The sequence below is a fragment of the Zootoca vivipara genome, chromosome 2, assembly GCF_963506605.1.
Source record: "Zootoca vivipara chromosome 2, rZooViv1.1, whole genome shotgun sequence".
NCBI classification, from domain to species: domain Eukaryota; kingdom Metazoa; phylum Chordata; class Lepidosauria; order Squamata; family Lacertidae; genus Zootoca; species Zootoca vivipara.
In genome coordinates this window covers 105,326,026-105,353,779 of record NC_083277.1, presented here as the reverse complement: position 1 = coordinate 105,353,779, position 27,754 = coordinate 105,326,026, and the positions used below count along the sequence as shown (strand labels likewise).

At 47.0% G+C, this 27,754-nt stretch overlaps 1 protein-coding gene across 2 annotated transcripts; it reads right to left on the bottom strand.

Moving 5' to 3' along the window:
* Positions 1–1,463: 1,463 nt before the first annotated feature.
* On the bottom strand, positions 1,464–27,754 carry TROAP (trophinin associated protein). 2 transcript variants are annotated; one of them, XM_060271992.1, is made up of 16 exons: positions 27,244–27,754; positions 25,867–26,059; positions 23,928–24,085; positions 22,333–22,414; positions 22,038–22,114; positions 20,674–20,798; positions 20,108–20,151; positions 18,483–18,583; positions 16,276–16,369; positions 15,354–15,478; positions 14,044–14,103; positions 12,538–12,612; positions 10,903–11,001; positions 7,927–8,275; positions 6,801–6,976; positions 1,464–2,235 (listed from the first exon to the last, which is right to left on the bottom strand). In XM_060271992.1, the coding sequence occupies exons 1-16, from the start codon at positions 27,436–27,438 to the stop codon at positions 2,170–2,172; spliced, it is 2,019 nt and encodes a 672-aa protein (XP_060127975.1). In that variant the 5' UTR covers positions 27,439–27,754; the 3' UTR covers positions 1,464–2,169. The 2 variants fall into 2 exon arrangements, with proteins under 2 accessions (XP_060127975.1, XP_060127976.1); XM_060271993.1 differs by having other exon boundaries at positions 6,801–6,973.

Sequence of the window (27,754 nt, the reverse complement as noted above, 5' to 3'; positions counted from 1 at the left end):
GATTCATTACACCCTGGATTAGAGGTAATCCATCTCCAATTTAACGGACAGCTATGATAAACGCTGCGTCCCTAAATCTGGACACTGCATATTCTGCATATTCCAAATTAACTTAATTTTCTCATTACATTAATCCTGCCAATGTTCTTACCTGTTTACAATTGATTTGTAAGTATTCAATAAACCAGGCACATCCAACAGGTAGATCATTGGTAGATCACTGGTAGATCAGTGGCTCCCCCCAAAGAAGCTGAACAACTTTGGCTCCCCTAAAAAAAGCTCAACATTTTTGCCCTGTATCCCTAAAAAACAGGCCTTCTTCCTGCCTTTGACTTGCACCCCCAAAACAGGGCTTTTCTTGCTTAAAAAAAAAAAGCTCAACAACTTTGATCTGAACCCCCCAAAAAGGAGGTAGATCACTGCCAGTTTTTAATTCTGTGAGTAGATCGCAGACTCTTGGGAGTTGGATACCCCTGCAACCACTTCCCTTCTTTTATAAACGGTATGTTGTCTTGATTTCTTATTTTTTATGGTAAGCTTGTCCATTTCTGCATATTCCATAAGTTTTTGTATCCATTCTTCTTTCGCTGGGACTTCTTCCCATTTTGGGGCAAGAAACATTCTTGCCGCTGTAGTCGCATACGTGAATAAATTTCTAGAGTTTGGGTAGTTCTGTCCCTATAATTCCCCAAAGGAGGTGAATTCTTACCACAAGCTTTCCCCCTACCCCAAAGTAGTCCAGGAAAACCCAGACGTATGGCAACCCTAGCATATGCAATCAGCAAATCACACACACTTTTCCTTTTAGGCCAACAGTGGGCTGGGTGCTCATCAGTATGCAGATGATACCCAGCTCTTCCTCCCTTTTAAACCAGAACCAGTGAAGGCAGTGAAGGTCCTGTGAAAGAACATCTCCACCCCCATTGTTCAGCCCGAACACTGAGGTCCAGCTCCGATGGGGTTCTGGTGGTTCCCTCACTGGGAGAAGTGAGGTTACAGGGAACCAGGCAGAGGGCCTTCTCGGTAGTGGCGCCCACCCTGTGGAACGCCCTCCCATCAGATGTCAAGGAAATAAACAACTATCTGACTTTTAGAAGACAAGGAAAAGCTTAGGGAAGCTTTTAATATTTGATGTTTTATCATGTTTTTAATATTCTGTTGGGAGCTGCCCAGAGTGGCTGGGGAAACTCTGCCAGATGGGCTGGGTATTAAGTAATAAATTATTATTATTATTATTATTATTATTATTATTATTATTATTAGCCCCTCAATTTTGCTGACCCCAGCAAATAAGAGACCCCCACACTCCAAGCTGGTCTGGGGCTCTAGCAACGGAAGTGAAACCAAGCACCATTCTGTTGCCACGTAGTGTTTAGCAGAGTTTGCCCCAGGTATCAGTGCTTGAAATAAAACACCTGCAACAACTCTAGAAATCAAACGAGCTGAAAAGGTTTTCCTTTTTAAAAAGTCTTTATTTACATCATCGTTTATTTATATTGCTGTTTATGAGTCACCTTTTTGGCTAAAAACGACATCCAAAGGAACTTATAGTTTAAGAACTTTTAACTTAAAAGCACCACTGCCTTTTAAAAAAGAAAAAGAAATTTGGTCCATTAAGTGTTCTCAGCTCAAGGACACTGGAAGATGTTACTAACCCGATCACAGTCAGAGCTTGACATCAAACCCATCTTTCGAACCTCCTTCTCACCCTTGGGGGAGAGTTGTGCTCTTGCTTGCAAAAATAGCAATTTAAAGCAATTAGGAAACGTTTAAAAAATTTCTCCTTTCTTCCCACAAAAGGTATGTTTCTTGCATACCATATTAGCGTATTGCCTTTTGTGCCAATGCTTTGCAGTTCAATGAAAGCTGAACTCCAGGTCAGCTTTCTCCTTTCACGGCGCCACCAGCCCCTTCTTTTCTGCCGTGCACTAGATGCTCTTGGAAAAGGAGGGGAGATTTCGGCTCCTGGTCCTCCCAGGCAACCCCACCGAGATTCAGAGTCCCAACAAGATTCGCTGGTGGTCAGGGAGTGAGCTTGGAAAGTAGCAGCTGGGGGTGGATCTTCTAAAGTTTAGAAGACAACAGAACACCGTACATTGGTTCCAAGGAACTTCACCACACTGTCTCTGTATCCATGGGACTGGCAAGCAGGCATCATAGCCCAGACCTTCACAAGGGCAAAACCCTTTCTGCTTCCAAGGGTTGGGATGGGGTTTCGGAGATAGGTATAAAGTGCTGGTGGATAAAAACAAGAGCAAGAAGTGTTATGCAATGAGACACGCATGGGCTAACCAGGAAAAAATATGTTTCTCTGCACATTTGACCCAGGACAGACTGGAGGAGGGTAGCCAACTTTTAAATGCTACATCTCAAGTAAAACTTAAGAGTTTAGGCCAGGGGTAGGCAACCTAAGGCCGATGGGTCACAAGCAGCCCACGGGGGTCGTTTAACCGGCCCACGAGCCACCCCCGAACCAAGCTATCTGCTCGGCGAGTCCCCGCGCACTGTGCTAAACCGGTGCAGCACGGCGCGGGGACTTGCTTCCGTGGTGCCAGAAATCACGTCTGCACATGTTCAGACGCCAGAAAACGCATCTGCGCAGGCGCAGATGCCAGAAATCATGGTCACACACGCGATCCGGCCCAGGCAAGGTAAACCTTGCCGACCCCTGGTTTAGGCTCTCAACCTGAGCTCAAGATCAAAAGGAGAATGCCAAGTCACAGAGCTCTGATCCACAATGCCAGCTCCAGCATTTAAATTATTATTATTAGTATTATTATTATTAGGTTCATAACAAGACCACAACATATAAAATCAAACCATAAGCAGTAATCCAATAACCCCCCCCCCCAAAAAAGCCACATTCTAAAAGGGTGTTGGGTGTCAATAAGATCAACCAAAGGCCTGGTTAAAAAGAAATATTTTTGCCTGGCACCTAGAGGTGTGTAATGAAGGTGCCAGGCGAACTTCCCTGGGGAGAGCATTCCATAGACGGGGAGCCACTGCAGAGAAGGCCCGTTCTCGTGTTGCCACCCTCCGGATCTCTCGACAAGGCGGCCCATGAAGGAGGGCCTCAGAAGATGATCTCAGGATCTGGGTACGTTCTTACGGAAAGAGGCAGTCCTTGAGGTATTGCAGTCCTGAGCCATTTAAGGCAGGCATTCCCAAACTGCGGCCCTTCAGACGTTTTGGCCTACAACTCCCATGATCCCTAGCTAACAGTACCAGTGGTTGGGAAAGATGGGAATTGTAGATGGGAGGGCCGAAGTTTGGGGATGCCTGGTTTAAGGCTTTATAGGTCAAAATCAGCACTTTGAAGTTATAGTGGATTACTGGCATGACGGGGCTAAATCTGAGTTCATGCCATGAGCCCATCTAAAAAATATATGCACGAGTGCATTGATTTTTCGTTGCCACAGAGCAGCTTTGGCCATGCCTTTCCCATGCCAAGAAGCGGTTTGGAATTACAGTGGTGCCTCGCTAGACGAACTTAATTCGTTCCACGGGTCTATTCTTATAACGAAAAATTTGTCTAGCGAATCCCATAGGAATGCATTGAATTTTTTTGAATTTTTTTTTTTTGCCCATAGGAACGCATTAATTGAATTTCAATGCATTCCTATGGGAAACCGTGATTCGCTAGACGAATTTTTCGTAAAACGAATTCATCTAGCGAGGCAACCTCCACTAGAAAAATCCTTTCTTTAAGCGAAAATTTTGTCTTACGGGGCGTTTGTTAAGCGAGGCACCACTGTAAATGTGCCATGCATCCAAACATGCTTTGAAGAGGACAGGTTTCTGTCAAAGGGAAGTTCTTGGTAGATGTTTCCATCTGACCAGAAACAGGTTCTTCTAATTGCACAACTGTATATGTGGCATGGGCAGCACTTTGGCACCCAAGGCATGGACTACGTGAGCACCAAGGGGGAATATGTCGACAAGCTCCTCAAAGGCTGCTGCTCCTTTGGAAAAGAAACAGAAAAGAGTTGACCACAACCCCCCCCCCACTGAATTAATGGGCATGGGTTCATAAGCGGAAGATTCCACATCACAGAGGCTTGTTGCATGCTGTACTCTGCCCAACCTCACAGGCGAGAAGACAGCTGCAGGCATCTCTGCACTACCAATTCCCTGCAAAAGACGTCAGGTGAAGAAGAAGAAGAAGAAGAAGAAGAAGAAGAGGAGGAGGAGGAGGAGGAGGAGGAGGAGGAGGAGGAGGAGGAGGAGGAGGAGGAGGAGGAGGAGGAGGAGGAGGAGGAGGAGGGAGTTTGGATTTGATATCCCGCTTTATCACTACCCGAAGGAGTCTCAAAGCGGCTAACATTCTCCTTTCCCTTCCTCCCCCACAACAAACACTCTGTGAGGTGAGTGGGGCTGAGAGACTTCAAAGAAGTGCGACTACTAGCCCAAGGTCACCCAGCAGCTGCATGTGGAGGAGCAGAGACGCAAACCCGGTTCCCCAGATTAGGAGTCTACCGCTCTTAACCACTACACCACACTGGCCTTCTCTGTAGTACGCCTTCTCGTGCTGTTGCAGCTGGAAATACAATCTCTTAAGCGTGAATAAAAGAATGGCGAGGAGTCACCATCCATAATAAATAAATAATAATAACAACTTATTATTACCGTGTTTCCCCTTTTTTAAGACACCGTCTTATAACTTTTTTTCCTCAAAAAAACACACGGTGGCTTATTTTCAGGGGGTGTCTTTTTTTTAAGTGCTGGTACAACTGGGTCCCACTGGCTCAGGACACTCGGTGCTCTCTTCCGCGCACATTATAAACACGACACTCTAGCCTACTGTGCTATCCAGGTTTTACTGTCAACCAGGCTGGCAGCAGCTCTCCAGGATTTCAAACTTGGGGGTACCTGGGGGTTAAACCTGGGATCCTTCTGCTCCCCGGGCTCTCTCACGCCGGCCGAGGAATGAGGAGGGAGGCCGTGACCCGTCCCGCTCCGAGATGCTTGTGAGGGAAGCGCGAGGGGGACGAGGCTTGGGCCCATGCCCCTGGCGCGCGCGCGCGGCTGAATGACGAGCCGAAGCGGAACCTTTTCTCTGTGGGGGGGGGAGACGCGCGCGCGCAAACACACACTGAGAGAGAGACACGCACAGGGAGAGAAAGAAAGAGACGCGCGCGCACACACACACACACACACAGAGACGCACGGGGGAGAGAGAGAAAGAGACGCGCACAAACACACACACACAGAGAGAGACGGACGCACGGGGAGAGAAAGAAAGAGACGCGCACAAACACACACACAGAGAGACGCACGGGGGGGAGAGAGAGAGACGCGCGCGCACACACACACACACACACACAGAGACGGACGCACAGGAAGAGAAAGAAAGAGACGCGCGCACAGAGAGAGAGAGAGACGCACGGGGGAGAGAGAGAAAGAGACGCGCGCACACACACACAGAGAGAGAGACGGACGCACAGGGAGAGAAAGAAAGAGACGCGCGCGCACACACACACACACAGAGACGGATGCACGGTGAGAGAAAGAAAGAGACGCACACAAACACACACACAGAGAGAGAGACGCACGGGGGAGAGAGAGACGCGCGCACACACGCACACACAGAGAGAGACGGACGCACAGGGAGAGAAAGAAAGAGACGCGCGCACACACAGAGAGCGTGCGGCTGCAGCGCTCACGAAGCAGCGCTGCACTTAGGGGAAGATGGCCAGGGAGGGGGGCTGCGGGGTCAAGGCAACGCGTGAAAGGGAGGGATGGCGAGGAAGAAGTGGGGAGTGAACTGATCGGGGCTTTAACATGCCCGCACGCGCAAAAGGGAGGCTCGGAATGTGGAGATCGGTTCTGGCTGCTTCTCTTAAAGTGCCGCAAGTAACGAGCCTCTCTCTCTTTCCTCCTGCCGCTCGTGCCCTTGGTGCTTCGTGCGGCGCTGCTTCACGCTTTGTCAGCGCTGCAGCCGCCACCGCTTCTGGGCACCCACCCGACCCCGCAGGCTTCCTCCTCCTGCCGCGGCCGGCATTGCAGGAGCTGGGTCCTGCTGGCTGGTGCTCCGTGCGGCACTGCTGCACGCTTTATTGGCACTAAAGCAGCCACCGCCGCTTCCGGGCACTGACCCGACCCGGCAGGCTTCCTCCTCCTGTCGCGGCCGGCATGCTGGGTCCTGCTAGCTGTTGCGGAAGTATGGCTTATTTTCGGGGTATGTCTTATAGCTCTCAAATGGTTAAAAACCCTGCCATGGCTTACTTTCTGACTACGTATTAAAAAAGGGGAAACACGGTATTTAGAAGAGTTTGGAGTTGATATCCCGCTTTATCACTACCCGAAGGAGTCTCAAAGCGGCTAACATTCTCCTTTCCATTCCTCCCCCACAACAAACACTCTTATTAGTATTATTATTTAGACCCCACCCATATGGCTAGGTTTCCCAGCCAGGTCTCTGTTCACAGAGCTATAGGACACTTAAGGTCTTCACGGTACATATTCCGAGTCCTGGGAATGCTGCCAATTGCCCCGGCTAAAGGCAGAGGACTGTTTCGCACGGGGCAGCTTGCTATGGCACGGCGTACAGCCCACTGGTAAGCTGCAGTCTTCCAAACAATTCCGCCTGGTGAGAAGAAGTGCTTCCATTGTGCGGTGGCACCATTCGCAAACCCAGGGAGCAGCCAAGGTTTCGCGCCAACGTGCCACAGAAGGTTCGGCAGACTGCTGTGGCACACTGCTTGGTTCAAAAGCAACCTCGTTTACCCCTTGCTGAAGGGGACTGGAAGACGGCACACAGCTCTTTGCTTCGTCAAGCTGAAGCACATTGAGATGCTTACCATGGCATCCTGGACCTCTAGCATTTTGGCCACAGGATCTTTGCACCGCCGCGCCGAGGGCTGCGTGACACAGGCGAGGCGGGCAGTGTAGAAGGCACATTCAGCATTTAGGCGTGCCTCGTGGAAGCGCATAGGTGCACTAAGGAGGTCATCCAAGCGCTGCTTGACTTTGTCTACTGGAGAAAGGACAACAATGGCAAAGATATTATAAATAATTATAATTATAAGAATAATTTATTATTTATCCCCAGCCACTCTGGGCAGCTCCCAACAGAATATTAAAAACACGAGAAAACATCAAACATTAAGAGATGGATTATTTTGTAATCAATGATTAATTGCAATTATTACTGTAACTCTTTTTAAAGTGTCCAAGCGGCAAATATTTATTGACTATGGCCAAATAGTTAACATTTGAAGGACAGGGAAAACACACAATGACAGCCAAGTGGAAAAGTAGGACATTTAAATTAGTGTTATTATTTTAGATAGGATCCCTACCCACACCAGTTTGTAATACAGTGGAATTTCGGTTTTCAAACATACAGTGGTGCCTCGACTTACGAATTTAATCCGTTCCGAAGGCACCTTCATAGGTCGAAAAATTCGTAAGTCGAAAAGCGCCATTGGAAACACGATTTCCCATAGGAATGCATTGGAAACGGAAAAATTCATAAGTTGAAGCAACCCCATCTAAAAATTCGTTAAGTCGAAAAAACCCTATCTAAAACCGCTGCGGTTTCCGTTCGGAGTCGAGAAATTCATAAGCGAGAAATTCATTTGCCCCACTCGTAAGTCGAAAAATTCGGTTGCCGAGTCGTTCGTAAGTCGAGGTACCACTGTAATCCGTTCCGGAAGACGGTTCGACTTCCAAAATGTTCGAAAACCGAAAGCAGAAGCCTCAATACAATAGGGAAACTCAAAACAGAAGCTGCGTAGCATGTTCGGCTTCAGGAAATTGTTCGAAAACCGGAACAGTTACTTCCGGGTTTTCGGCGTTCGGGAGCCAAAACATACGACAATGGAGGGGTTTGGGAACAGAGATTCCACTGTAAAAGGATATTAATATTATCACTTGCCTTTAAAAAATTTAACATGAGAATCAAGTTAATCTATCAGGTCTTACCCGCACTACTTCCACAGGACGACAAATGCATGGAGGTCCCACTCCCGCCTGATTCCGGTAGATGGACCGAAGGCATCTGAGGAATGGAACAGACAGGTTGCTGGCTGGAGGTGGTGGCATGTGTCGTGCCAGGTTCGGGTGCCATAGCAACAGACCCTGGCGCCAGCTTGCAGAGGTGTGGTCCAGGAGACGACACAGGGGTAGTGAGGAGACCAGGCTTGGGAGCCTCCCGGGCAGGCGAGCAGTGAGCCGACAACAGTTTGTGCAACTCCCCCAGCGAGGGGGCAATGTCGTGACTGATGCCGTCATTCATCTCCTGTTGCAAGAGCTGAGCAAGGAGCTTGATGCGCTGGGGGAAGAGGAGGACAAGGGCTGAAATGGGGCAGGTTAACTCTAGACCTCCCAGAACCCCGAAAGCTACCTGGGGGTCGGCAGGGACTGAGATGTTCCTCTGAAGCCATGAAAGCTAGATAATTCCTCCCCCCCCCAAAAAAAAGTATGAAAGCACAATTTGTGCACAACTGGATGCGGTTTCCAATACGATTCCAAGCTCTCGTAGTAGTAGTAGTAGTAGTAATAATAATAATAATAATAATAATAATAATAATGATAATAATAATAATAATTTATTATTGATACCCTGCCCATCTAGCTAGGTTTCCCCAGCCAATCTGGGCGGCTCCCAACAGAATATTAAAAACACGATAAAACATCAAACATTAAAAACTTCTCAAAACAGGGCTGCCTTCAGACGTCTTCTAAAAGTCAGATAGTTGTTTATTTCCTTGACATCTGATGGGAGGGCATTCCACAGGGCGGGCGCCACCACCAAGAAGGCCCTCTGCCTGGTTCCCTGTAACCTCACTTCTCGCAGTGAGGGAACTGCCAGAAGGCCCTCGTAGAACACGGTGCTTCCTTACAGCACACTATTCTGTTCCAATAGCTGCCTGCTTTTCCCTCTGCAATGCTCTCAAGCTTCACCACCTACACCAACCCTACCAGTAAAGGTAAAGGTAAAGGGACCCCTGCCATTATTATTTTTTAAACATAATTTTTGTTGATTTTCTATTTACACCCCCAAAACCATTTACAACATTTAATATTCAACAGTCTCAACAGATTTTACAAATACAGCTTTCCTCCTTCATTTATACAGTTCAAGTTTCAAATCTTTGTTGACTTCCCTCCTTTCTTTGCAGTCTTTTAGATTCCAAAATGACTTTGCGCAGTTGTTTGGCCATTACATATCATATCGTCAATCATGTCTTTTCCTGGCTATTCATTTGTTCGTATATTACATTATTGTGAAAACATTCTCTTTTATATAATTATATATTTATCCATAATAAAGACAATAAAAAGATTTTTTTATACCAATTGTTCCGAATCTACTGATTTATGCTTTTAATTTTCAAAGTGTTGTCTCAATATATTCCGTAAATTTCTTCCATTCCTTATTGAATACTTCCTCTCCTTGGTGTCTAACTATCCCGGTCAATTTGGCAATACCCGCATATTCCATTATTTTTTGTCTCCACTCCTCTACTGAGGGTATCTGATGCTGCTGCTTCCATACTTGGGCTAGTAACAACCTTGCCCCTGCGGTGGCATACATGAACAGTTTTTGATCACATTTTTTTACATCAGTTACCATCCCCAACAAGAAAGCTTCAGCCTTTTTCTTAAAAGTGCATTTGAAGATTTTCTTTAGTTCGTTGTATATTTTTTCCCAGAACTCCTTGACTCTCGCACACCTCCACCACATGTGGAAAAAGTCTCCTATCTCTTCCCCACATTTCCAGCAGATCTTATTACCTGTTTTAAACTTTTTAAATAATTTCAATGGTGTGATGTACCATCTATACATAATCTTGTACAGTTTGTACCATTTGTCGTACTCTAAGTTATATCCTAAATCAACTGCCCACCTCGTCATTACTGCTTTGGGGACCCCGGACCATTAGGTCCAGTCGTGGCCGACTCTGGGGTTGCGGCGCTCATCTCGCGATATTGGCCGACGGAGCCAGCGTACAGCTTCCAGGTCATGTGGCCAGCATGACTAAGCCGCTTCTGGCGAACCAGAGCAGCACACGGAATCGCCATTTACCTTCCTGCAGGAGCAATACCTATTTATCTACTTGAACTTTGACGTGCTTTTGAACTGCTAAATTGGCAGGAGCTGGGACCGAGCAACGGGAGCTCACCCCGTCGCGGGGATTTGAACCGCCGACCTTCTGATTGGCAAGCCCTAGGCTCTGTGGTTTAACCCACAGCGCCACCTGCGTCCCAACCTGTCACGGTCCTTGTTTGACTACTTCTGAGAAACTAGTACCACAGCCATTCTGTCTTTAAGGCTTTTATTCTGCCTGATATTTACAATGTGATTCAGTATCAAGAATACATGTCCGATCAGTCTGATGAAGATTCTCCCAATGCCTGGCGTCTGCTCCTCCCCCAGCATAGTAAGCGTGGGATTCCTGCCCTCCTCCCTTTGCGCCTGCGCACCTTGGAATGTCTTAAGTCAGGCATGAACTTAAAAGGGCGAGGAATTTCCCCGCTGGACACTTCCCATGATCCCTCCCCCTGATATCCTGTCTGAGGTTGCAGTAAGGGCTCTAGGATGCTGCCTGAGCCAGGGTGCCTCTCTTCCGCGATTGTCAGGGAATGCTCACTGCTAGAGCAATCCCTGACACAACCCTACCAGTACTACAGGTAAAACCAGAATTAGAACTTCATCCTTTTATTTCTTTAGAAAAAAGGTTTATTTTCCATCTTTCTCCAACCATCTCTCTGCAGTAAACTCACAACAGAAGAACAATCAAAAGTTTGAAATGTTTCAGAAAACCACAAAAGGGAATTGTGTTAAAAGTAATCACCCCATCCTTTTTTTGCAAGCGGGGCTGGTTTAAAGGAATAGCTGAGTTACGTGCTCGGAGCCTGTTTCTACCTGGGAGAAAAATTAACAAAGATGCTTACCTGGGGTTTTCCCATTTCTGGGGTGATCACAGGAACAGCTGCCACCTTCTTTGCTGATGCTGCTATCTCATCCTTAAAGAGGCGCACAGCAATGCTTTCCTGCAAGGGAAGGAAAACGTCATCTCGCCTTCCTGGGTTTCACTTCCACCCCGCTAAAGCTACCAACCACCGAGAGGGCAAGTGAGGACAAGGAAAAGTGGGAAAGACGGCAGGATCCCAAACCCTCCGCTCCCCGTATGCTGGTACCAAAAGGCAGTTCTGGCTATATTCTAGGAACACAATTCAGGAGTAGGCTAAAGTTTAGGGAGGAAAGAAAACTACAAAAACATATCAAGCCGGAAAAATGACCATTGCATACTTGGGTTTAGCAAGTCTGCTGCTACTGGCAAATTAGGCAGCAGGCATATAAAAATATACCCCGTTTTACAAACATTCAAAGCCACAGCCAGGAGATATGCCTTTGAGCACCTCATAAAAATGGGAAGAGGAAATTGAAGACCTTCCCCATAACGCGTCCTCCATATCTTTACTATGGTGCCCTCCTAGAACTGCTGCTTGCAATCTAGAGATGTAATGCTGCGAACACCTTTAAAAAAACAACAACACCTTACACAGAACTAGATCTGACAAATAATCCTCACAAGCTGTCTTACATGGGGGAGGGGGCAGAATGCATGATCTGATTCAGGGTTTCCCAAACTTGGGTTTCCAGCTGCCTTTGGGCTACAATTCCCATCATCCCAGCTGCATATGGATGATGGGAGTTGTAGTCCAGACAACAGCTGGAGGCCCAAGTTTGGGAAACACTGCTCCAATTGAACACTTTCTGTTGTAGAGTACAGTGGTACCCTGGTTCTCAAACGCCTTGGTTCTCAAATGCTGAAAACCCGGAAGTGTTCCGGTTTTCAAATGTTTTTCAGAAGCTGAACATTCAGAAGCAGCTTTCATTTAAGTGCAGGAAGCTCCTGCAGCCAATCTGAAGCCACGCCTTTGTTTTCGAACGTTTCAGAAGTCAAATGGACTGCCGGAACGGATTAAGTTTGGCGCTTTTGTTTTTGTTATTTATTTTGTTTTTTTGTTTTTGAGGGTTTTTCAGTTGTTTTTTGTTTTTTTAATGATTGTGTGGAACCCAGTTCAGCTACTGACTGATTTATTGTGTGACTGTGGAAATGGATAAAAGCTCCCCCATCCAAACAACGACTATCATCAGTGCAGGTAAGAAAAAAATTAATTTTATTTTTTATCATCTACTGTACAATACTGTCTTATTTATTTTATAGTACAGTACATTGATTATCGCTTGCATTTTATGGATCAATGGTCTCTCATTAGATAGTAAAATTCATGTTAAATTGCTGTTTTAGGGGTTGTTTTTAAAAGTCTGGAATGGATTAATCCATTTTGCATTACTTTCTATGGGAAAGCGCGCCTTGGTTTTGGAACGGACTTCCGGAATAGATTAAGTTTGAGAACCAAGAATTCAAACAACAGAAGCTGCTGGACTACAAAGATTTACAAATCACTAAGAAACCACATACAAGGCAGGTGCTTGAGCATAACTTATTAAGTGACCGGAATGCATTGGAGCAACATGAATACAAACAGCTGCTCCCAGTTTTATCCACATGAATTTACCCATTCCACAGCAGCGTCATCCTCTTTGGAGTCCACAGAGTCCTTCAGTGAAATGATCTTGCTTGCCAAATTAACCTGGAAAAAGCAAAATGGACAGGGTTTTTTTGGGGTACCAATGGGTTTCAAACCCTGCTACGTTTTTACGGCCAGCCTAGTCACACAGCCAGGAACTGCTTTCTAGTTTTACAACCAAGGAACCTTTAGGGGAAAGTCAGAGAAATCAAAATCCTGGCAGCATTTTTTTAAGTAACACGCACAAGAGTTACCACAATCCCAGCTGATGCCCAAAGAGGGGATTTTTTTACTCAGTATAGCATACCTTCGGCATCAGCTCATTGCCGCAACTAACGCTAAAATACACGCGGACACACTTGCATTTAAAGAAAGAAGCAAAAAATTCAAGTACGTGGCAATGGGTTTGCAGGTGGGCAAAAATACTGCCTCCGTTTAGTATCCCCACCTTCCAGAAAATATAGAATAAGGGCTATACACCCTCATGTATCACGTGCTGCTGTGCTTGTGAGCCCACTGAGGAATCTGCCCCCCCCTAGCAAGATGCTGAATGAGTAAGAATGGATGAGGAGGAATTGCAACAACGTTTTGCTGTGTTGAGCGACCCTATTCAGGATGCTGCATTTCATTTTCCCATTTACCACCAGATCTTCCGCTTCAATCCCCGGGTCAATCCCTCATCATTCCGCAGCCACCGAGCACGTTCAGTCTTTGCGGGGCTGCTCCACCAACTCTTTAGGTTTGTTTGTTTTTCCTTTTTGTATTTCTGCCAACGCTCGGGCTCCTTTAAACCTGCTAACATGTCTTTCTTGGGCACCTATGCTGCAGTTTTGGCTGTGTAACGACTGGCCCACAGAAAAGTTGTCTCGAGTATATACAATGCCTATTCCACAATGGCAAGTCTTGGTACGGTCAGTGGGAACCAGGGATTTTTAAGAAGTAAAAAAAGCAAATGACCCCTGGATGGTTAAGTCCAGTCAAAGGCGACTATGGGGTTGCAGTGCTCATCTCACTTTCAGGCCAAGGGAGCTGGCTTTTGTCCAGAGACAGCTTTCCGAGTCATGTGGCCAGCGTAACTAAACCGCTTCTGGCGCAAGGAGGACCGTGACAAGTGTCAGAGCACACGAAAATGCCGCTGACCTTCCCGCCACAGCGGTACCTATTTATCAACTTGCGCTGATGTGCTTTCGAACTGCTAAGTTGGCAGGAGCTGGGACAGAGCAACGGGAGCTCACCCCGTTGCTTGGATTCGAACCGCCAACCTTCTGATCGGCAAGCCCAAGAGACTCAGTGGTTTAGACCACAGTGCTGCCCGCGTCTATCTTTAAGAGCATTCTACTTACCAAGGATTCCAATAGCTGCTCACAACAGTAGGAATGGGGCATTTCAGATGGTTTTTAGTAAAGGACTCTCACAATAGTTCATTATCTGAGCATTTTTAGAATATCAGTTCCTGCCCTCCTGCTTGGTTTAGATTAGGCATTGGACACCCACCTTCTTAGCTTTAATGCAGGAAGAAACAGGCACACGGTTCCGTATCCAGGGACTGCAATGCTGGTCCAACATAAGAGAAAGTGTTCAGAGGATGGCGCGATGGGAGTCACAGTGAACAGCAAGGCACAGAACTTGAAAAAGGATGAAACTAACAACTTAAAGAAGATGCTCAACGGTAGGGTATACACTCTCTATGCAGAAAGTCAATACCTGTCATCTCTAGTTAAGAGGGTGCCCGAGACCCCAGAGAGCCTCTGCCAGCCAGAGTAGATAACATGGGGCTAGGTGGCTCAGTGGGCTGACTCAGGATAAGGCAGCTCCCAGGTTCTTACACCACTTTAAAACATTGCTTTCCCGCTCTGCCTTTCCATTCATTTCCAACAATAAGATAATCTCGCAAGTTGAAAAAGAAGTGAGAAATGAAGTTCAGCTGATTAAAAGAAAAACAGAGAAACGTGACAACTATTATTATTCACCATGAGCCTCTGCGAAAGTGGCCATGCGGTCTAAACACATTCGAGTGGGTTGAGAGTTAAGCATTTCTGGGGAGCTCGGGCCATAGCTAGGGGGCTACCACAGAAAAGGCCCTGTTTCCCCAGTTGCCACCTGCTTAACCTCTGAAAACGGGAGGCACCTGGAAAAGGGCTTCTCAAAACGATGTTACTGGCCAGACAGGTTCAAAGGGGAACAGGTTATTGTTTTTAACCCAAACTGCAAGTTGTGTCTGAAATTACACAGGAAGCCAGCACAGATGTTTTTTGGCATGGATAATATACTGTACAGTGGTGCCTCGCTAGACGAAATTAATTCGTTCCACGGGTCTTTTCTTATAGCGAATAATTCGTCTAGCGAATCCCATAGGAATGCACTGAATTTTTTTTTTTACTTTTTTTTGCCCATAGGAACGCATTAATTGAATTTCAATGCATTCCTATGGGAAACCGCGATTCGGTAGATGAATTTTTCGTAAAACGCATTCGTCTAGCGAGGCAAGCTCCGCTCGAAAAATCCTTTCGTTAAGCGGAAATTTCGTTAAGCGAGGCACCACTGTATGTTGCCAGCAGCAGGGATGATGCAGTCTGCTGGTTTCAGACTATTAAACCCAAGACAATAAAGGATTGGGCTAGTAACTAATCTCTGGTCCCAGCTGACCAGAGCTACATATCCCTCCCGCTTCACCCCAGCAGCGTCAACACAAATGGTGGTTTTCAAGGACATGCCCATAGCTATCTGGGAAGTGGGTGCACACTTCCGGGCGAGGCTTTTAGCGACAAAGTGGCAGGCAACCTCGCCAACCCTCAAGCACAAACCGAGGATTTCAGGGAAGCAGTGGGAACCCTCCGAGCTAATCCATAGGGGGTATAACCATCAGCTGAACATTTCCCGCCTGGTGTGTTGGCTAGCTGGGCTTCGGAAGCTTCCAATTTCTGCAGACCTGTGAAATGGGACAGAAGGGGGTGGGGAACCAGTTATATTATTTTTTCATGATTTTCAGTTTTATACATTTCAATAATTTTACACTCATTTTAACATTTCAAAACACAACTTCCTTCCCCATTTTTCTGTGCTTCCTCAAATTCCCCACCCCCTATATTCTGCATATTCCAAATTAACTTAATGTACTCATTTATTCATCTACTTTAAACATATACTCTTATAAAACTGCAGGCTATCGCAATAATCCTGTCAATGTTTACAGTTTATTTGTAAATATTCAATAAACCATTTCCATTCTTTTATAAAAAAGTTTGTCGTCTTGATTTCTTATTCTTCCAGTAAGTTTCGCCATTTCTGCATATTCCATAAGTTTTTGTATCCATTCTTCCTTCACTAGGACTTCTTCTTCTTTCCATTTTTGGGCAAGTAACATTCTTGCCGCTGTAGTCGCATACATGAATAAATTTCTGTATAGTTTGGGTAGTTCTATCCTGATAATTCCCAAAAGGAAGGCTTCTAGGTTTTTTACAAACCTTATTTTAAACATCTTTTCTTATTCATTATATATCATTTCCCAGTAAGCTTTAGCCTTATTACAAGACCACCACTTATGATAAAAAGAAACTTCTTTCTCTTTACATTTCCAACACTTATTTGATTTAGATTTAGGAAAAAATCAAAGATAAGCCAGTTACAAGCCATGTGCTTATAACTGGAACTTGCAGCTATCAGGAACTTGCAGCACCAAATAGCCGCGAGGAGGACAAACTCCCAAGCAACTCCTGTTAAGTATACCTTTAAGACGCTGTGTAGAGCGGCAGGACACACGCCCAAACTTTCCTGTTGAGCGCACACTCCTGCAGGACAATGGCAAACAGGCACCTTCCCCCTAGAGGAAAAAAAATAATCAGTTTACAGCCCTCAACAGTGCAAGCCTTGCTCCCAGAAGGTCTCCCCCCCACCCACCCAGATATTTCCCCACGGTCACTCTGTACACAACTGACTAAGAAAGTACTTTTGCAGGAAGACGGTGGGGAAAACGGGTTGAGCAGACAAAGAATCCAGTAGCCAGCAGGTGGTGGACCAGTGTGCCCAACACTGGCGTAGGAAGCCGCTCAGGCACCCGGAGCGGCAAACATGATGCACACCCAAGGGCGGGGCGTCGCTACGTACGACATATGTGTTGCTACGTACAACACTTGCGTCCCTACGTAGCGACGCTGTGCATGGGCACTACATAGCAGGGTGCTGGTGCCGCCGCTCGTGCTGCCCCCCCCCAAAGACGGAGCTGGGAGCGGGCCGCCCCCTCCTTGCTACGCCCCTGGTGCCCAACTGATTTTATATCCTTTTAGACTGGGGGGGATCCTTTTTCAGCCTAAGGGTCAATTATTATTATTATTATTATTATTATTAATTATTATTACCTTTGTGATTAAGTTGCCTAAGATTCAGGACAAAGCGCTATGTTTCAGAAATCCCACCCCACCACCCAGCATAAATTCCACCTTTGAAATCCCGGTCATGTCCAGGAAAATCCAGACATATGGATTCAACTGGCCAGCTAAACCAGGCGAGGGTAGCCCAGGGGTCAGCAAACCTTTTCTGCAGGGGGCCAGTCCACTGTACTATATTTTTTTTGGGAGGGGGGATTCCTATGCCCCACAAATAACCCATAGATGCATTTTAAATAAGTAGACTCATGTAAAAACACGCTGATTCCCGGACCGTCTGTAGGCCGGCTTTAGAAGGCGATTGGGCCGGATCCGGCCCCCGGGCCTTCAGTTTGCCTACCCATGGGGTAGCCGATGGGTCTCAAACCCCTAGTGAGTTAGGAACTTTCCCTGCATGCGAAGACAGGCTCTGGTGGATTGAGCAGATGAGACCGATAGTGGGCCCAGCAGACAAGAAGGCAGTTTCTCTGTGGGCTATAGAGGGAAGTAAGGGGTAGATGGGACTCATCAGTCTGGGAAGGTAGCCCATCTAGGAGAAGGAAAACTCTGGTCCTAAAGCTCTACTCCCTTGCGGGATTTATTGGGGAGAAGAAAAGGCTAAGGAGTAAACCCTACACAAATCCAGAGTAGAGTCCCTAAGACGGTTGGATGGCGCCTTGTACGCCTCCTTCTGGCAACTCCTGCAGCCAAGTGTATTGGCTCTGCTTTCCTTTGGGGGTCTTGCCATCTGCGCAGTCCATGCACACTGCCCAGGCTTGTGCCCCAGGGAGGTCGCTTAGACTCTGCAAACACAGGGGCTTGACTTCACCCCCAGAAGTGCACTCTATTAATTCTTGAGAGTTAGGGTTCCACTCTGTAACCAGATTCTTAGTGTCATAGAGTTGGAAGAGACCACAAGGGCCATCCAGTCCAACCCCCTGCCGAGCAGGAAGCACCATCAAAGCATTCTTGACATATGCCTGTCAAGCCTCTGCTTAAAGACCTCCAAAGGAGACTCCACCACACTCCTTGGTAGCAAATTCCACTGCTGAACAGCTCTTACTGTCAGGAAGTTCTTCCTAATGTTTAGGTGGAACCTTCTTTCTTGTAGTTTGAATCCATTGCTCCATGTCCGCTTTTCTGGAGCAGCAGAAAACAACCTTTCTCCCTCCTCTATATGACATCCTTTTATATATTTGAACATGGCTATCATATCACCCCCTTAACCTTCTCTTCTCCAGGCTAAACATACCCAGCTCCCTAAGCCGTTCCTCATAAGGCAGATGGATGCCAACAGCAGCAGCAAGGAACAGAGCAAGGTCCCACCTGTTGTATTCCAGAATGCTAATGGGCATCCTCAGCTGTTTCACACACCAGACACCTTCCTTGGGATTGTTCCACCAACCCTCTGGAGATTGCAGCTGCCTCTTGCCACCCGAATGCCCACCTAGGAGCAAATCAGCACCCCAGGAAGTAGAGGAGCGTGAGAGGAAGGCCCAGGCTGCACAAGTCCAAAATGGGTGTTGAACCCAGCAGTGGTAACTGGGACAGACAATACTGTACTCTGCTCACCCCAGTGCTCAGATTGGCAGTCGCCCTTAGGGCTGAATGGCTCACGCCGATGTTCAGCAGGATGCTAGCTTTGGCAGCTGGGTCGGGCACGAACCCGTCATCTGCAAAAACAAGGGACAAAGTTGGCAAGCAGGCAGGCAGCCTCACCATTAGCTCCTGCTGTTCACATCCCAAAGGAAACCAAGAACAGTTCTCTGCGAAGCAGGTGGTGCAGCCTTTATAACCAGTTTGGTTTTGCTCTGTGTTATTCCCCACTTGCATGCTTTGCTCTCAGCAAGACATGAGAATTTCATGAAGCGGCAATTCAGGCATAGTATATGGAATGCCAATTGAAGGCAAGGAATATGGCCGAGACCATTACTATCAAAATGCACACGCAAGCTCTATCTTTCAGTTTTAGACTCTTCTGCAAATTAGGACTGGGTGATATATCAATATATCATCGAAAAGCGGTTTGAAGTCTGTATTGTGATATCCATCTCATCATCTTTAACCTTGCAATACAAAGCGAATCGTGCTCTGTGTGTGTGTATGTGAGCATGAGCCATGAAAAAATCACAATGTGGGGAAAACTGAAGCCAGCCGATGCTTCTCTCAATTCCTGCAGCCTCTGTTAATTCTGCCAGCTCAGCAGTCTCCTTTCTCATGCAGGGGGCAGCGAATCACAAGAATGGGAAAAATCACAATGCAGGAAAAACCGTGAAGCCAGTCAATGTCTCTACGTAGCTCCATCCTTATTTCAGACATTGTAATATATCAGTATATCTCGCTGGTGATATAACATGAAGTTGCAAACCAGGCATCACCCAGCCCTACCATTTGCCTCCACATAGCTGCATTCTTGTTTCATACGTCGTGATGTTTCGGTATATCACAATGTTTAACTGGCGATATTTTGCAATGTTGGAAACCAGAATATCTCCCGGCCCTACTGCAAACGCTTGCAATCACACCCATAGCGGGCAAGAATGCAAACCTGTTGGTGCACTAAAAGGAGAGAGTGTGCTGTATTTTGGACAGTGCTGTGACGAACATATTCTTATGCATGGTACAGGCACTTGAGAAGTGGTTCTGGCCGATGGCACAGTGCATGAATCAGCTGGCAATGTGTATGGTTTTTAAACATTTTTTACATACAATGTTACCGTAGGTTGGGAAGAAAAAGGGGGAGGGGGCTTGGTGAGTGGGGTGCGGTTGGGTAGCAATGCTTCTATTCTTCTACTTAGTGTAGGTGTGGGGTTTTGTGTCAGTGTCACTTGTGTGGGTTCTCTTGTTGTACTTCTTTGGTGGTGAGAGAGGTTGGGGGTGTACATTAACAGTTTAAAGACTAAATTGTCAAATGTGTTACATGTGCCAAGTTTGGAAAATAATCTATTACCCGTATCATGTCTTGTGAAGCAAGGGTTCAAAGTATCTTTCTCCGATTCAGGTTGCACAATAGGAGAAGGCAGGCAAAGTTGCTAAAGCTTCACTGAAAAATTGCCTATTTGTGTTACAAGACCAACCAAGCTGTGAGAAAGAGTCTGGGGCATGTGTGAAAGGTGTCTAACAAAGCTTTGCATAATGAATGCAAACATCCCTGTCCATGTGTCTGGATAGGAATGAATGATGGTGCGGTCACTCACCTTTCCATGGTGTCCCTGCGATTTCCTTCCTCCCAGCTGAGTCGCTGTTTTAAGAGCAGACAGCAATGAAAGGTTACACAAGCCTCAAAACAGCCGACATATGTGGAACACCTGTCTGTTGGCACCCCCGTTTACAAGGACACAACAATTATCACACACATACCCCGTGGATTTATGCTGGGAATGTATTACTGGCAGAGGGTAAAGACACGATTCGGAGAGGAACAAGTCACAAACTTTTGTATTCTTCCCACACCTACTGATCAACGACGAGAGACACTCTGTAACCTTGGCTGTAGACGTCAATCTGAAATGTGCAGGCAAGGTGAGCGTCTTCCCGAAAGAAGGTGGAATACAAAAGAGTTGGAATGAAGGACTTTGCTGTGGAAGCCAGAAGGGAGATGGGGACCCTACCTACCACCACCACCACGAAAAAAAATTGGGCAACCAGGGCAAACAGAACAACGGAATTTTTTATTCGCCGTGCCTTATGGCTTCACAATACCCTTGTGTTTCACAAATAATGCAAGCTGCCGCCCCAACTGATCAGCCAGTTATTTCCTCACCTTTGTGTTGCAATGCCCCCCTCCACCGTGCCGTTCAGACCTTCTGCCTCGGACCTGGGGGCAGAATCTTGGCACTTGCCCACTCCCGGGCTCTCCGTGGGTTGGCTTGGCTTTGCCACCTCCACCTGAAGCAGACGTCAAATAGAGTCAAGAGATGTAAGGCATGCAGCCCCCAGGCACTATTCCGGAGGAAAGAGGCACAAAGCCAGGCAAGACGGCAATCACGCAACGGGACTATCCATACATACAGCGGCATAGCCGTGCGGAGCCCGCGTCACACCCAGGAGAGATGTGTGGCTTGGGCACGGTAAGAGCCGCCCCCCGCCGTGTGGAGTCCAGTTCATCTCCCCCCCCCACGAGCTTCTGCATACAGAAACATGTTGCCAGGTTAAAAGGGAAGCGTATCAGCTTGGGCAGGGGGCCATAGTTACAGATACAGCTGTCCACAGGCTGCGCCATCAATGCACACTAAAAGGTGGAATTGAGGACGGTCCTCTAATAAAGTTTGTATGAAGGGCTGAACAATTATTTAAAAGTGTAAGAAGCACAAACAGCATCAGGGGTGGTGTGTGTTCTTAGGTGTGCTAGCAACCAGGACTGGGTGCATAAACGACTACAACTACCACCTTTCAAAATATGCTGAAGTTTTCTTCCCCTTAATACCCTGGAGAAGGAGTTAAGTATTCTAAGCCGTTTGTGTGCAACACACACACACACACAAGCACAGAGAGAGGGGGGAGAGAGAGAGAGAGAGAGAGAGAGAGAGAGAGGCCCTCCCAGCAACAGCCACTGAGAAAGTACAATGATTCCTTCAAAATCCTGCTGCATCTGGTGCCATTTTGGAACAGTAATTATAGAGGAAATGCTCAGTACCCACTTTGGGCAGGACCTCCGGCAGGGAGAATTTAGGGGTTAAAAAAAAAGTCTGGATGGCTGGTCAAGTTTGCATCCATTGCATTACACCCTGATCGCCCACCCTACCCCATGCTTAGAGGACACAATCCCAATTCTTGCTAGCCAAGGGCTCTTCCAACCACAAGCCTACACAGTGGTACCTCAGAAGTCAAACGGAATCCGTCCCAGAAGTCAGTTCGACTTCCAAAACGTTCAGAAACCAAGGCGCGGCTTCCAACTGGCTGCAGGAAGCTCCAACTGGAAGCCGCGTCGGACGTTTGGGTTCCAAAGAACGTTCGCAAACCGGAACACTCACTTCCGGGTTTGTGGCATTCGGGAGTCAAAACGTTCGAGTCGCAAGGCGTCTGTCAACCAAGGTACAACTGTATGTAATTATTGGCTAGCAGCATTCCTTGCCAGAGTTGCCACCAGATTGTCGGAGAAAATGAAGAAAAGCATCAGTTACCCACCCGAGGCCCAGGGTTCTCAAATGTAGCCGACCACATCTTAAGCTGCTGAGTGTTCAAGGACTGTGGCTGATTCATATCTGTTGTGAGATAAGAGAGGGGTTGGTTTTTTTTAAAGGAAACTAGGGGGAAAATGTTTCATTTGCCATTTGAGAGCAATTTCTGTACACCCATAAGTGTTTGTTTTGAATATTTCAAAGTCCCACCAGACTGCAAACACAAGGAGCTGCATGAAAACTCTGCCTGACCGAACCCTGTTCTCCTATGTGCCAAGAAAGAAACCCAACTTCAGTCATACCTTTTGAAGTTGATTTGGAGAAGTACGACATGCGAGGAAGATTCGCTGCAGGAGGCCCTGTGTATAACGATCCTCGACCAGTCTACAAGGAGAGAAAAATGGAAGTCCAGCATTCGCAAGAAAATGAAGTCCAGCATTCCCAAGTTACTGCAATGCTAGGCCTGTTTCCCCACATTACAGTCACCAGCTTCCATAGCTTTGAGAAAATGACTCACTAGAGCACACATCAAAAGCAAGGCATGCATCTAGGCTGGATGGGCAGGCTCAGACTTTAGCACCAGCATGGAACACCTTTCCCAATACGCAGACGGACTATTTTGTTCACATCCCTATGGGCCAGCCTGTCAGTTCTCTTTATTTATATAACGCTTCCGACAAAAAGTTGTTAAAGATGCCTTAGGAACAGGTTTCGACAAACATTTCGGCAAGCCTAAATGCCAGCAAAAAAAATTTAAACACAAGTGCACGACAGCACAGCACTGAAGCCAAAATCACAAAACGTAAATCAGAATTGAATCCATACACGGACACAGACAGAAGCAGATGGTCAAGCACAGGCATCCCCAAACTGCGGCCCTCCAGATGTTTTGGCCTACAACTCCCATGATCCCTAGCTAAGAAGACCAGTGGTCAAGGATGATGGGAACTGTAGTCCAAAACATCTGGAGGGCCACAGTTTGGGGATGCCTGGTCAAGCAGAATTTCAGCTCTCCTTCATTTAAAGCTCAATCAGAATGCCCGAGACATTTTAGCACCTGAGGCGAACCACGAAATGGTGCCCCCCTCCATCGCAAGGAAAAGGGGGTGAGAGAATGTCTACATCAGGAACAAGGGGGAATATTGATCTACACTGACATCCACTGCCCCTGTCAGTGGCAGACCGGGCAAGTCTCAAATTTCAGCTGTTTGATGAAATTTCAGCCCTGTGAGACGCCAAAATTTGGAGCTCCCGCCTCTTACCCTCCATAGTTCAACATAGCATGCTCCATCGTTCTAAGTCATAGTTGTGGCGCCCTCTGCAGCATCCTCAAGGCTCCACACCCAATGTGACCGTACTGATCGTGCTCTCCTAAATCTGCCTTTGCCCTTGTGGATCCTGCCGCCTGAAACAGTTGCTTCACCTTGCCTTATGAGTGGGCTGGCCCTGTGGAAGATAAACTAAAGACCTCCCTAAGCTCAGAGCTCTTGCCCAGAGCAGGGAAGGGACCCTGTGGCCCAACTCCAGGTATTGTTGAACTCCCAACTTCCACCAGCTCCTGGCAACGTGCCCACTGGACAAGAATGAAGTTGAGGGGAACCCAGCGGTATTTGGACGGCCACAGGTTCTCCACTCCAGGCCTAGAGGAATAAACTGCATACATGCTGGAGACATGCTCTATTCCAGTGTTCCCCAAATTTGGGTCTCCAGCTGTTTTTGGATTACAACTTCCATCATCTCTAGCTAGCAGGACCCGTGGTCAGGGATGATGGGCCTCGTAGTCCAAAAACAACAGCTGGAGACCCAAGCTTGGGAAACCCTGATCTATTCCATTTCAGCAGACAAGCACACGCCACACAAATGCACAACAGCACTGATGTATATGGTAGAGACTTACCCCAACGATGGCTGAGCATGCTCTATTCCCTCTTAAAGGGACTCGTCCGGCCAGGCTGGGCTTGTGGGCTACACTTACCATGTGGTTAGTCAGCCCTGTGTTGGACAGAATACTGGCAAGAGCTGCTACATCTGGCACAAACTCAACTGTGCTCACTTCTGCAAGGGAAAAAAATGTTTGGGGATCACATCAGCAGCACAGAGAAGTAGATAAGTGTAGTCAGTGGTGATGGGTAATCCAATGCTGTTGGTCAACCCACATACAGTGGTACCTCTACTTACGAATTTAATGCGTTCCGAACACACATTTGTAAGTCGAAAAAAATTGTAAGTCGAATCCCATAGGAATGCATTGGAAGAAAAAATTCGTAAGTCGAAGCAACCCTATCTAAAAATTCGTAAGTAGAAAAAATCCTATCTAAACCGCATCCAAGATGGCGGACGGAGCTCCATTTGTGAGTAGAAAAATTCGTAAGTAGAGTTATTTGTAAGTAGAGGTACCACTGTATAGTGAATTAATCCGTTCCAGATGGGTCCGCGGCATTCGTAAACCGAAAATTCGTAAACCGAGGTGTTCATAAACCGAGGTTCCACTGTAACTCAAAGCTGGTCTCTAAAGCTCTGAAATATTCTTCCAGCCCTGCATGGGAAGTGTAAACAAAATGGCAAGAGCCAACTCCCAGAATGATACCAGGATCCCCAATAGAGGATTTAAGGGGGACAGAGTCTGTCGCAAGCAAACAGCATGGTACAGTGCGGAAGGAGAAACCAGGTGTTTTTGCTTTTTTTCCAGACTAAAAAATGGGTTAAAATAGGATAGAGATCATTGCAGGTTGAGAAAATGGTTTAAATCTAAATAGCTGAAGCAAATGAACACAGCGAGCTATTAGAACCACCTTGCTGTTTATCCCCCCCTCATAAGTTGCCTGGTAAATGGCCCTGTTTGAGTCCTCCGTCAGATATCCCAACTTAAGAAACAAACCCTTTTTCCATTTGAGAAGTTGCATTAAAAAAAAAAAGGTAAAGGACCCCTGGACAGTTAAGTCCAGTCAAAGGCGACTATGGGATTGCGGCACTCATCGTGCTTTTCAGGCCGAGGGAGCCAGCGTTTGTCCACAGACAGCTTTTCCAGGTCATGTGACCAGCATGACTAAACCGCTTCTGGTGCAACGGAACACCGTGACGGAAACCAGAGCGCACATAAACACTGTTTACCTTCCTGCCACAGCGGTACCTATTTATCTTCTTCCCCTGCATTGCTTTCGAACTGCTAGGTTGGCAGGAGCTGGGACAGAGCAACGGGAGCTCACTCCGTCGCGGGGAAGTTGCATTAATCCACTAGTTAAAACCCAAACATGCAATTTTGTTTTCGCTTCAAAGACATTGGCTCTTTCAAAACCAATAGTGAGTCTTCTCAGCTGTGATCAGTCGCAGTTTAAGCATCCTGTTGCACCTTCACATGTGTGTGTATGTTTCAAGGTTATCCTTGTAAGGAACTGAGCAGGGTGGCATATGATTTTTGCAGTAAAACAGTGAATATGCAGAAAAGGCTGATAGCCACGCAACCACCCTCTCTACCTCGAGATATTTATTTCAAGGACTTTTCACAATGACTCTAAAGCAGCTTATCTTTACCAACAGTCATCAGAGGCAGGTTAGGCCAAGACCACCTAACAAGGTGTTCTACATCAAGTGCCGTATTCCAGCTAGCCATTGTCCCCAGGCCGAGGTCAATTCGCCTCCCTTACATTTTATGATTTAGCAAGCAACAGAGCCCAAACAATCAGAGTTCAGCCCAAAACCCATCAGCATGGACTGCTCATTCTATCAAGTTAATGCCAATCGCAAAACAGGGTTCACAATGATTGATCTCTGCCAAAAACAAAAACGAAACAGCAGCAGCAGCACACTAGGAAGATCCTTTGTGTCGTGATCAATACCTTTGCCATTGGGCACACGACCTTCATTCCTGTGACCCGATGTGCTCAGATGCATCTCTCCCAGGGGTTGTCTAGAAAGGATCTTGGGCATTGACCCAGATGCAGGTTCCACCGCAGCAGCAGCAGGTACTAAACCAGAGTGAGGTATCTTGCTCATCTCGATCCCTTTCCTCCTCGCGTTGGACGGACATGCCTAGAGAGAAAAGAAGAAAGACAAGGATTCTACTCGTGCCAGTGCTATGTTCCAATCAAAAGGCTTGTCGCCATTCAGGAAAGGGCAACCGAATTCTGGAAGAGGGTTAGCCTGCAAGTGGGAATAAGACAGGCTCCCTGCGAGTGAGGCCATTCTATTGTCAGAACAATAACTCCCAAGTCCTGGTGCTCAGCACCACCTTTGCTGGACAACCAGACCCCCAAGGTATACAGTGTTTCCCAGGCTTGGGTCTCCAGCTGTTCTTGGACTACAGTTCCCCATCATCCCCAACAACAGGTCCCACTAGCTAGGGATGATGGAAGTTGTAGTCCCAAAACAGCTGGAGACCCAAGTTTGGGGAACACTGGTTTAAATAAAAGGCAAGGAAGGGGAGATGTGATAGATAGATAGGGTATGATTATGCATGCATTGAAAAAGTGGGTGGATAAAAGTTTTTCTCCCTCCCTCATAATACTAGAACTCTGAGGCATCTGATGGAAATGAACAATGGAATATTCAGGACAGACAGACAGGAGGTACTTATTCACTTCCACAGGAAGCAACGATGGCCCCCAACTTGGAGGGCTTTAAAAGAGGATCAGGTAAAGTCAAGGAGGACAAAGCTATTGACGGCTACCTCCAATATCAAAGGCAGTACGGTACATCTCTGAATACTAGTGGCTGGGGATCGCAGGTGGAGAGAGCACTATTGTGCTCATGTCCTACTTTCAGACTTCCCATAGGCATCTGGTTTGTCGCTTTGAGAACAGAATGAGGAAGTAGATGGGCCACTGGCCTGATCCTGCAGGACCGTTCTTATGGGGAATGCTGACAGCCCTCTGCACTAAGGCTGTATATCAAAAGTGTTTGGCAAGGGAAACAGCAAATGAGGATGCAAGGACTGGTTTGTTAAGACTAAGCAGGGACAGAAGCTAGAAATGGGAGATCAGCACATGGCATTTCCGACTGCTGAAAATCCTACCCAGGTTTCTATTTGCAGCCTTCAGCAGCCACCACCCAGGCGGATTTCAAGCTTTTTCTGAAATCCACAAGGGCAAGAAACCATTTCATCAGCACCAAAAGAGTGAGAGGCTGCAACAAGCAGGATGCAACACAGGTAACAATTTTCTCAAAACGGAGAGGGAACACCTAGCCTAAGGGAAAGGCAGCTCCACCACACTCACCTGCTGAAGGCTACTCTGTGGCTGCTGCCCAGACGGCTTCGCCTCTCGTGGGATTCTGTTTTTGCACAGCACTGGGATCTTGCTGCTGCTCAGGGCACCTGCAGCAAGCGATGCACTTTTCTCCCGTCCTACTTCTGCAGAGGTCACGGGAAGGGGCGAGACTTCTTGCAGGTTTTCCTTCCCAACTCGAGCCATTTAGCATTCCTGTGCTGATCCTACGGTCGAATCCTTTGTGGCAGTATTTGCACCTATGGGTAGGGGAGAGAAAAGGCTTTTGAAGCAAGGAAAGAGAGAGTCGGAGGCACAAGGAAGCCACCCACGGGGCAAGACTAATGCAAATAATACTATTTGTTCCCCACAGCAAGTGCTTGGTTTGCTGTTTTTTAGCTGGAGAGCACAGCAGGATAACTGTGTGCCTTCAAAAGTGTACTGAAGAGCTTTAACACAACCAGGTACCCAAACTGGACTGAATAGCAAACCTGCCTCCAGCCAACTCCTTTCCTCCTCCGCC

What these genes read in the sequence shown, in the direction of transcription:
- TROAP (XM_060271992.1), bottom strand. Translation starts at nt 27,438, where the DNA reads ATGGCTCGAGTTGGGAAGGAAAACCTGCAAGAAGTCTCGCCCCTTCCC. An exon ending in TCGTGTGCCCAATGGCAAAG is followed by an intron (nt 24,086 to 25,866) that starts GTATTGATCACG and finishes TTTCCCTTGCAG; the next exon opens with AAGTGAGCACAGTTGAGTTT. An exon ending in CAGAAATGGGAAAACCCCAG is followed by an intron (nt 8,276 to 10,902) that starts GTAAGCATCTTT and finishes CTCTTCCCCCAG; the next exon opens with CGCATCAAGCTCCTTGCTCA.